This window comes from Camellia sinensis, chromosome 8 (assembly GCF_055761805.1).
Source record: "Camellia sinensis isolate YWXY chromosome 8, ASM5576180v1, whole genome shotgun sequence".
Taxonomy (NCBI): Eukaryota; Viridiplantae; Streptophyta; class Magnoliopsida; order Ericales; family Theaceae; genus Camellia; species Camellia sinensis.
This window is the reverse complement of record NC_138968.1, coordinates 74,888,622-74,899,660: the sequence shown is the minus strand read 5'-3', so window position 1 is coordinate 74,899,660 and position 11,039 is coordinate 74,888,622. Positions and strand designations below refer to the sequence as shown.

At 31.1% G+C, this 11,039-nt stretch overlaps 2 protein-coding genes across 2 annotated transcripts; both read right to left on the bottom strand.

Annotated features, from left to right (window-relative positions):
* Positions 1–691: 691 nt before the first annotated feature.
* Positions 692–4,460, bottom strand: LOC145796986 (uncharacterized). Its single transcript, XM_082882851.1, has 6 exons — positions 4,425–4,460; positions 4,233–4,298; positions 3,900–4,007; positions 2,592–2,705; positions 2,399–2,500; positions 692–878 (listed from the first exon to the last, which is right to left on the bottom strand). Exons 2-6 carry the CDS (start codon positions 4,288–4,290, stop codon positions 793–795), a joined length of 468 nt encoding a protein of 155 aa, XP_082738977.1. The 5' UTR covers positions 4,291–4,298; positions 4,425–4,460; the 3' UTR covers positions 692–792.
* A 1,339-nt stretch (positions 4,461–5,799) lies between these two features.
* Positions 5,800–7,916, bottom strand: LOC145796987 (uncharacterized). Its single transcript, XM_082882853.1, has 5 exons — positions 7,607–7,916; positions 6,524–6,550; positions 6,303–6,427; positions 6,141–6,189; positions 5,800–6,047 (listed from the first exon to the last, which is right to left on the bottom strand). Exons 1-5 carry the CDS (start codon positions 7,745–7,747, stop codon positions 5,925–5,927), a joined length of 465 nt encoding a protein of 154 aa, XP_082738979.1. The 5' UTR covers positions 7,748–7,916; the 3' UTR covers positions 5,800–5,924.
* Between the last annotated feature and the right edge of the window lie 3,123 nt (positions 7,917–11,039).

Genomic DNA, 11,039 nt, shown 5'->3' with positions numbered 1-11,039 from the left:
CCCACCAGCTATTGGACAAGGTTTCTCACACCAGAGGGAACACTCTGATCACTACTACAAATATAGATAAAGATCACACTTTTTTGGTGTGATGTATGTTTTTTAATCACACCTTTTAAGTTTTATTAAAGTGTGGTCTTTAGGGGTGTGATTAAAAATGGTCATTTTTAATCACACTTTTTAAGTGTCATTAAAAAATGCTTTCATCACATCTTTTAAGTGTGATTAATAATATTTAGATCACACATTTTAAGTGTGGTTAAAAACATTTAGATCACACCTTTTTAAGTGTGATTAAAAACTTTAGATCACACCTTTTAAGTGTGATTAAAAACATTTAGATCACACTTTTTAAGTGTGATTAAAAACATTTAGATCACACTTTTTAAGTGTGATTAAAAATATTTAGATCACACCTTTTAAGTGTGGTTAAAAACATTTAGATCACACCTTTTAAGTGTGATTAAAAACTTTAGTTCACACCTTTTAAGTGTGATTAAAAACTTTAGATCACACCTTTTAAGTGTGATTAAAAACATTTAGATCACACCTTTTAAGTGTGATTAATAACTAATAAAACCTGTGATAAAAAAAAAATTACATATTTAAAGAATAATCAATATTATTTTTGCACGCGCATTTGAATAATGTAATACACACTATATACTATATTTTGAATCACAACCATATATTGAATGAAATAATATCATATATTTCATAAATGAAAGTTAAATGTTTAAAAGTATATACAAAGAAATTAATAAAAAAAAAAATTAACTGTGATTACATACATTAAAAAATAAAAAATAAAAAACTTGAAAAAAGTAAGTTCTTGAATTCTTTGACCATATTTTGCATCTCTCCAAGAAATTTCTGACCTGAAAAATAAAAAAACAAATTAATTTAAAAACCGCCAGAAGCATATAAATAAACTTACTAATTAATTTATAAACTTACATTTAGATCACACCAAAAATAATGTAATTTATCTAGTTGTTAAACTGCCCCAATCCTTTCCCCACAGCCACCAAAAATGACATAATTATTTTGATTCTTCACACAAACAATATAAAGCTACAAAAGATATTGATACCCTTGTAGAAGCCAAAATAAATCATCAAGGCATGAATGATTTCAAACTTTCTTAAGCTAGAATAATTTAATAATAAAACAAAAAAGTGATCTAAAACTCAAGATATGCACTTGTAGAAAATGACAATATTATTTGAGAAACAAGACATTTAATAAAAGATTAGATACTAAGCACGACACAACAAAGAGAGTAGGGGTAATATGTATACATCCACTCACTTATAGATCAATGTATTGTGCTAGTCTAAAACAATACAGTCTACACCATTCAAGTTTTTTCGGTGTCACTTATAGATCCACTCACTTCTCTCAAATTATTTCCCAACAAAATACACATTAAACTCCCCTTGCTATTTTTTTGCTTCTTCAGAATCTTTGCTAATTGAATCTAGGTGTGAAATGATATACATAAAACTATGACAAACTCTAGTTCTATCAAACCTTATGAACAAAGTTTCCTTATATATGCCTAAAACACAAAATTATGAAACACCAAACATAAGCAAAATTAAAGCAATTATAGCAATTATAGTCCATTTCATTCCATATTACACCAAACATAAGCAAAATTATGAAAATCAGATTCTAAAGTAGCAAAACCAAACAATACCAAACAATGTCATTGAAATCTCAAGTTCATTTTATTTGATACAAGACACCAAAAACACTAGTCGAAATTGTAAAATGAAGATCTCTCTTTTATGACCAAACTTGTGGAACAAAAGTGAAAAATAAACAAATAACATAACAGAGCAAAATTAAAGCAATTATAGCAATTATAGTCCATTTCTAAACCTTTTTTTCTCCTATTTTGTCAATCTTTATTTTGGACATTTTTAATAAAATATTGAATTCTTTTAAACAGATTCAGATTAATAAAATATTAATAAAATATAAAATACAGTCACAGATTCAATTAAACAGATTGAATGTAAACAGATTCAGTTTGAATGTAAACAGACACAGATTCAGTTTGAATGTAAACAGACACAGACTAACAGACACAAATTCATGAAATTAACTGGGCAGTGAGTGTTCAGCTGAAGCATAATCATAAAAAAAATATATATATAACCACTTCATTTTTAGGAATTAATCATTGCTAATGCTACCAACATAATGGAGAGTACATCTAGAATTTCAAAGAGCAACGACTCAATCACTTCGATAATACAAGTCAAATAATTGAAAATGCAACTTAATATGTTTAAATTCTATCATGATTAAAATGTATATGTTATAATTACAATGGTAATTCATGATCAAATATTTGCAACATAAAACATATGCATGAAATGACACTCACTTTTCATATTGACCCTTAATTTGTCCTTCCAGATCTTCATTGAGAACCAGACTTTTCCTTCTATTAGATACCTCTTCAAAAGCATGTTCAAAATGTCCCTCACTGCAACAGATAGAAGCAATGAAAATAAGTTTTTAAACCAAGAGATGCGAAATGACAAAGCATTTTCAAGAGCTGTAAATCTGAACACTACCTATCAGAATTTTCCTTCCTCTGGATTTTGTCGTTTGAAATTGATGTGATGTTTTCGTTCTTTTCCCCATTACTTCGCTTGCTTCTTTGCAAAACCTCATGAGGATCCTCCTCCCTACGGTGACATATAGAAATCATCTCAAAAAATGATATTCCCAGTTTTCTACATATAGAAATGATCAAGTGGATTCTATAATTGGTGAGTCCAAACAGATTCTTGTCACATTGACAAGAGTAGGAATTTTACCTCAACGGTGCCCTACCCCCCTATTAGAAGGCCAATTTCCGGCAATTGTTTACCCCTATGGGGCCAATGGTTGGCTGATATGGTGGAATTCTTGTTTCATGAGGCATTTCTCATTACATAGATATCTCAAACAAATGAGAACTATAGTGGAAAATATAGGCCCCGCGACAACAAACCACTGAAACCTAGACCTTTAATCACCTTACTATTAGACAGATGAGTCACTGGTTAGTGACACAATTACCAATAGCCATTACCTTCCAAATTGTAAGACCTATCAAGACATGGATGGTTCCCTATCGACCCACATTCAGACTTAGTTTTCAAACCGGAAGTCCTGTGCTAGTTCCGTAAGTTTTCACAACTTACGTTCGTCCCTCCCGAGGTGTTTGAGGTGTTGCCCAGGCCTTCTCGTGACTGTAACATGATTTTAACCTCCAATGGCCTATTCTCAAGCTTAAGTGTGAAAAATTACATTTTTGGACTTAGTTTTCAAACCGGGAGTCCCGTGCTAGTTCTGTAAGTTTCCACAACATACACTGGTACCTCCCGGGGTGTTTGAGGTGTTTCCCAGGCTGTCACGTGGTTGTTGCATGATTTTGGCCTCCGATGGCCTATTTTCAAGCTTAAGTGCGAAAAAATGCATTTTTTTACTTAGTTTTCGTATCTCTCTCTGTCTCTGTCTCTCTCTCTCTCTCTCTCTAACAATCAAATTCAAAATCTAAACACACATTTAGTTTGTATTCACCTTTAACCATTGCTACTTTCTTTCTATATTTCTATGATTTAGTTATCAAAATGTTTTAACGGCAATGGGGCACTCCTATACTTTGGTATTTCAATGAACACAATAGTCCCTTGCAACATTGTAACTGCTGTTTGCAATTTCACACTTGAATTTTTACAAATCACTGTTTGAAGAAATGAGTTCCAGGCAAGGTAAATCAGCACCATTATATTCAAGCCAGTCAAATCATGATAAAAAGTACAGAGACAAGAAATCCAATAAAATAGTTTACTGAAAATCTAGAACAGCAAAGGGAAAAATATTCTGCTCAATACCTCGAGTAGTACCTTCCCTAATGGCTTCAGCTTTTCCAGATATCATGTTCACATATATAACACTTTCATTAGCACTCAACCAACGGCCAAACACTTGATCATTTAATCCTACCATAAAAAGGAAAATGGATAAGTAACAATTACCTTAAAGCTCCACTTTGTCTTCATAAACAAAAAAATTGGCATTTAAATTATTCGTCAATTTCAGACTAAGATTTCCACCTGACAGATACAATTAGTATGGCTTTTTAAACATTAATTCAATGTTGTCTTTTAGATCTAGATTTCCGGAATGGATTTGTGAGTTTTAGTTGTGCTGCCAAAATCAATTACCTTGATGGCACTTGATTTTGGAACTTTTTTGAAGTAAGAACCATCCTTTGGCGATCATGAGGAACCCTGTTCACATAGAATACAAGATAAGGTCTCAACACAAGTTAACAGTAGAAAGTCCACTATACATCATGTACAATATACATAGACAAGAAGAAGAAAGATTCAAATAACCACCTAACAATGCATTACCTTGTAATCTGGAACTTTAACATGCTCTGAAGACACTGGCCCCGTTTGTTTCGTTGGATATAAAATGGAGGATATAATATGATGTGGGATTTAGTCAGGATATATAATGAATAGGATATAAATATTGGATAGTATATCCCCCAAGTCATGTTTGTTGACTTGATATATAAGATTGGATATATGTTATGCATGTTTGTTTTACAAAATATATTGTGGGATATAACAAGTAATTTCCAAGATTGCCCTCATAATATTATATTATATTAAATTAAATTAAATAATATTATATTATATTAAATTCAAAATTTATATTAAATTAAATTCAATAATATTATATTAAATTAAATTAAATTAAATAATATTATATTATATTATATTATATTCAAAATTTGTATTAAATTAAATAATATTATAATTAAATTCAATAATATTTATATTAAATTAAATTCAATAATTATATTATATTAAATTAAATAATATTATATTATATTAAATTAAATTCAATAATATTTATATTAAATTAAATTCAATAATTATATTATATTAAATTAAATAATATTATATTATATTAAATTAAATTCAATAATATTTATATTAAATTAAATTCAATAATTATATTATATTAAATTCAAAATTTTATATTAAATTATATTATATTAAATTCAATTCAATAATATTATATTAACTTAAATTAAATTAAATAATATTATATTATATTATATTATATTCAAAATTTGTATTAAATTAAATAATATTATATTAAAGTAAATTAAATTCAATAATATTTATATTAAATTAAATTCAATAATTATATTATATTAAATTAAATAATATTATATTATATTAAATTCAAAATTTTATATTAAATTATATTATATTAAATTAAATTCAATAATATTATATTATATTAAATTCAAAATTTGTATTAAATTATATTATATTAAATTAAATTAAATTAAATAATATAATATTATGTTATATTAAATTCAATAATATTTATATTATATTAAATTCAATAATTATATTATATTAAATTCAAAAAAATATATTAAATTATATTATGTTAGATAGAAAAAAGGGTAAATTTGACTTTTTACATCATATCCCCACCAAGGGGATATGATATAATGGGGGGGGTGTGGTATTGTATATCCTCCACTTTTGGGGGATATACAATCCCACCGGATATTATATCCCCTTCAAAAAAAAATTGCAAACATGGGATAGAAGAATATTCTCAGGCTTCAAATCCGTATGAATCAGATGCAAATCATGCATAACTGCAAATTAGAGAAATAAAGCCAAATATTAATGCATGTGATGAGGAAGCTAACTAAATACAAAAATCTTTAGCAAAAATCTTTGTATGAAAGAATTTGCAGCTTAAAAATAAAATTGAAATGAATTAATGTTAGCTTTCATCTATCACCAACCAAACCTAGTAAAAACAGAAAACGGAAAATAATATGATGAATTTAAAGAAACTGGTCCAAGTAATTACTACACACATGCTACACATTCCAACAGTTGTCTGCCAATCTCACGGACAAGATCAATTGGAAATGAGCGATAATTGTTTTTCCGTAGAAATTTGTATAAGCTTGGTCTAAGCTTCTCAAACACCTGTTAAAGCCATTTGAATCCATCCACAAGTCTTAACCCCAAAACATTCTTGAAATTGGGGAATTTAACCCACCAAATCAATTATATACTTACAATACAGATATGGTTACGATAGTCAAACCAGTTCCTTATTTGCACACAACTGCAAGGAATAAACCCATTTAACCACTGACACAAAATTTACAAAATCCCACCAAAACATGAGGAATAACAGTGAGAGATTGAAACACATTAAACTCATGAAATAAAACTCACCGGTTGCCATCCTTATCATGTTTCCCAAGCTGCTTCACGATATTTCTTAATACCACGAACAATTTTAATGGCAGCCATATCCTTCCTTTCTCTGTCCCAACATTCCAAGACCTGGCCAAAGGTGCCTATATAAAATATAGATCAACAAAAACAAGACATGTGATGAGCCTGAAATTAAACTTCAGTAATATTATAATAGAAATATGTTTATTAAGAAATACCTTCGCCCATCTTGCTGTGAATCTTATCTGCACCCAAACAACAAAGCAACACAAGTACAATCAGAAACAAATAAGAATCTAATGAAGAAAAATTAATATAACAATATTAGACACATCAAACAACCTGCTTAGTATGAGTTTTGAGACAAAAATAATGCCTTGGATTTGTTTAATTAAAAAATTATGCATATATCCTTGAAAGTAGAGCTATAATCAAATGCAAAAGTTGCTATTAAAAGGATTTCAATAGGTCACATCAGAAAGCCACCTTATGGCTTTCAGTCACTTGCATAAAAACTTTATAAGGCAAAAGCCCTATTTAATGATAGCACCACCACATCAATGAAAAAAAAGCAATGGTGGTGCATGTTCATTTTAGTAACTTCAAAGTTCACAAAATGATCAAGTGAATTGAAAAATGAAAATATCTTTGGTGATGGTAGTGTAGTTACAGCGAGAAGTTAAATTTTCGCCAAATGCAAATATGTAATGTCCATCTTTATCATCTTCTCGCCATGGGGGAGAACCATTTCGAGCCACTCTCTTAACAAACAAAGAGGAACTAGTATGGTCTGAGGGTGCCCTTGAAGTTGCAAAGCTTGTCACATTTCCAACCTCTTGTGCACAAAACATTCCTAGCTGAGCCTACACACAGGTATTCATTCATGTTCCACTCAACATAAAATAATTTTTTTCACCTCTTGATGCATTAGAGCCTTTACGACACACTTCACCAATCATCAAAATCATATCAAAATAATAACCAATGAAACTTCATCACATAAAAATTAAAAAAAAAACAATATATGTTTCAACAAAACCAAAAAATAAGAAACAATTCTATTCTATATCATCATTAGCTAATCAAATCAAATTTTTTTTAAAAAAGGAAAAAAGAGAGGAACACATCAAGCTTACAAATTTACAGAATCAAATGCCATCATATTATCCTAATTTTGATACTGTGATTTTAGACGCAAAGATTACCTCCGATGAGAAATCAAACATGTAGAATTTTTTTGTCTCCAATATAGCTCCACAGAAAATTTCAAGATATAAATTTTGTTTAATGACATTACCAACCTTGTCACATTCCCAACCTCGTCGTCGGTGAGAGACCACGGAGGGCTTAGCGATGATGATGATGATGATGATGAGAGACCCGAAGATCTTCTGGACTCGAGCTCTGAAAGTGTTGCCCATGGAATCCGAAGATGAAGCCATCGATATCGATTGGTTGATATTTGATTGACGATTCAAACAAGTCTGTATGTATGTATGTTGATATTTGATTCCGATTTCCTACTTCTACGCCTAGAACTCCTGCTCTTCCTCTTCCTCCTCGATCGTGGATCATCCTAATCAGCATCTGAAACAAATTGAGAAGGAGAGAGAGAGAGAGAGACGTAAGAAGAGATTAGGGATTTTGAGATTGGGGATTTTGGGTTCAAGAGATTGGGGATTTTGAGTTTGGGATGGGGGGAGACCCAAGCGGGAATGGAAAGGGGGATTACAAATGAAATTTTTTTTTTATTTTCATTACAAATGAAAATTTAAATAATAAAATGATTTTTTTTTTTTTTTTTTTTTTGCAACGGAGGATGCCGTTGCCAAAAAAATTATTTTTTATTAAAATAAATTTTTTTTTAGTTAATGAATTTTTTTTTTCATTTAATCAGGTTGAAAATTTATTTGTTTCATATTTATTTTAATGAATAAAAAATGATTATTATTATTTTTTTATTTGGTAAAAGTAGGAATAATATTTTCTATTAAAATAAAGTTAATTTTTTGTGGTCAATGAAAAAATAAATTTTGCGACCCTTTTTTTTTTTTGTTACTAAAAATCAAGAACTAATTTTTTGTGGTAGAGAATGGGAAGTGGCAGTAGTGGTGAAAGTGGTGGATAAGAGGTGATAGTGGTAGTGGCAGTGATGGTGAAGGATATAAGTGGTAAAGTTGTGGTAGTTGTAGAGGAGATAGAATAGCGATGGTGGATGAGAGGTAATGGTAGTAGTAATGGTGGTAGTGGAGTGGTAGCGATGGTAGTAGTAATTATAGTTGTAGAGAAGACGGAAGGGAGCTCAGTAAATAAATAAGACGGAAAGGAGAGAGTGAGCAATACGAACACAGTGGAGAGAGAGAAAGAGAGAGAAAAAGAGAAGAGAGAGAGAGAAAGAGAAAGAAAGTGAAAGACAGAAAAAGAGACAGAAAGAGAAGAGAGATTAACGAGATATATAGAGAGAGATAGAGAGAAGATAAATGAGCGAAAGAGAAGAGAAGAGAGAGAGAAAGAGAAGAGAGACAGAGACATAGAGAGAAAGAGAGAGACGGATAGACATAAAAGAGTGATGAGTGAGAGAGAGAGAGAGAAGAGAGACAAAGACCCATAGAGAAAGGGAGAGACAGAGGGAGAAATAGAAAAATAGACAAGTAGACAGAGAGAGAGAGAAGTGTGATGAGTGAGAGAGAGACAGGGAGAGAGAGATAGACAGAAAAAGAGATAGGGAGAGAAAGAAAGAGAGAGAGATAGAAGGAGATATAGAAAAAGAGAGAGAAACAAGAGATGAGCGGGAGATAGACAAAAAAAGAGAGAAATAGAGCGAAAAGAGATGAGCGAGAGAGAGACAGAGAGAGAAGAGAAATGAGCGAGAGAGAGAGAAAGATAAGAGAGAGAGAGAGAGAAAAAAAAAAAAAGAAATGAGAGAGATAGAGAGAAGAGAGATGAGCGAGAGAGACAGAGAGAGAAAACAGATGAGAGAGATAGAGAGAAGAGAGATAGGCGAGAGACACAGAGAGAAAATGAGAGAGAGAAACAGACAGACAAAGAAAGAAGAGTGATGAGTGAAAGAGATAAAGAGAAGAGAGAGAGAGAGAGATAGAGACAGAGAGACAAGAAGATGAAAAAATGAATGAAAAGAGAAATGTTATATCAAAAGAGTAAGACGACATTATTTTTTTTAATTTTTTTTGCGACAGAAAAATACCGTTGAATTTATTCAAACCATTTTGTGACTGTATATATATGAAACTGTCTCAAAACCACAATCACTATGCTAGATTAGAGTTTTCTAAAAACTCTTTTGAGAAAATTATACTTTCTTGTGTTTCCGTGTTATATTGTTTTTACTGAATTTTTTTAATATTTTAAGTATTTTTTTAAATTTTTAGACACACCTAACATAAATACACCTAAAAATTTAAAAAAATTGTAAAAAAAACCTTTTAAAAATTCACTAAATACCAAAAATACAATAATTCAATACATTTTTTTTTGTATTTTTATGTATTTATTAATTTTTAAAAATATTTTTTCATAACTAAGTAAGGTGCATCTAAAAAAAATATTTACAATTTTAAAAATATTCACTAAAAACAAAAACAAAAAAACACGAAAGTCACTTTTTGCGACGGCAGAAAATGCCGTCTCAAAAAAGCAGAGTATTTGCGATGGCACCATCTGCCGTCTCAAAAAATGAGAGTATTTGCGACTGTAAATAGTGCCGTCGCAAATGCTCTGCTTTTTTGAGACGGCAAATGGTGCCGTCGCAAATACTCTGCTTTTTTGAGACGACATTTTCTACCGTCTCAAAAAGTGACTTTTTGAGACGGCAAGTGTGCCGTCGCAAATAGTTCCGTCTCATAAACCCACTTTTCCTGTAGTGTCAAATGATAGAGATTAAAAAGAAAAAAAATCAAAAAGGATGTATGAAAATAAAATGGTAGAAATATAGATATTATTATTATTTTTTATTTGGTAGAAGTAGGGGTAATATTTTAATGAAAAATATTTTTCACTAAAATAAAAGTTTATTTTCTGTGGCCAATGAAAAATATTTTTCTACGGCCTATTTTTTTTGGTTAGTAAAAATCATGAACTAATTTTTTGTGGTAGAGGAAAGGTAGCAACATTAGTGGTGGATAAGAGATGATAGTGGTGGTGGTGGTGATGGCGAAAAATATTAGTGGTGAAGTTGTGGTAGTGGTAGTGTAGATGGAGTGGAAGGGGTGAATGAGAGGTAATGGTAGTAGTAGCGGCAATAGTGGAGTGGTGGCGATGGTAGTAGTAATGGTAGTCGTAGAGGTGAAGTGGCGACAGTGGAAGTAGTGGTGGTGGTGGTGGTGGTGGAATGACGTTTGCAGTAGTGGTGAAGGTGGTAGAGGAGATGGGTGGTGAGAGAGAGAGATATGAGTGAGAGACAGATAGAAGAGATAGAGAGAGAGAATAGAGCGGGAATGGAAAACAAAAACAGGCGGGAATAAAAAATAATGAGAGGTAATGGTAGTAGTAGTGGCAATAGTGGTGAAGGTGATGGATAAGAGATGATGGTGGTGGTGGTGGTGGTGGTGGTGGTAGCGAAGGAGATTAGTGGTGAAGTTGTGGTAATGGTAGAGTAGATGAAGTAGCAAGGGTGAATGAGAGGTAATGGTAGTAATAGTGGCAGTAGTGGTAGTGGTGGCAATGGTAGTAGCAATGGTAGTCGTAGAGGTGAAGTGGCGACAGTGGTAGTAATGG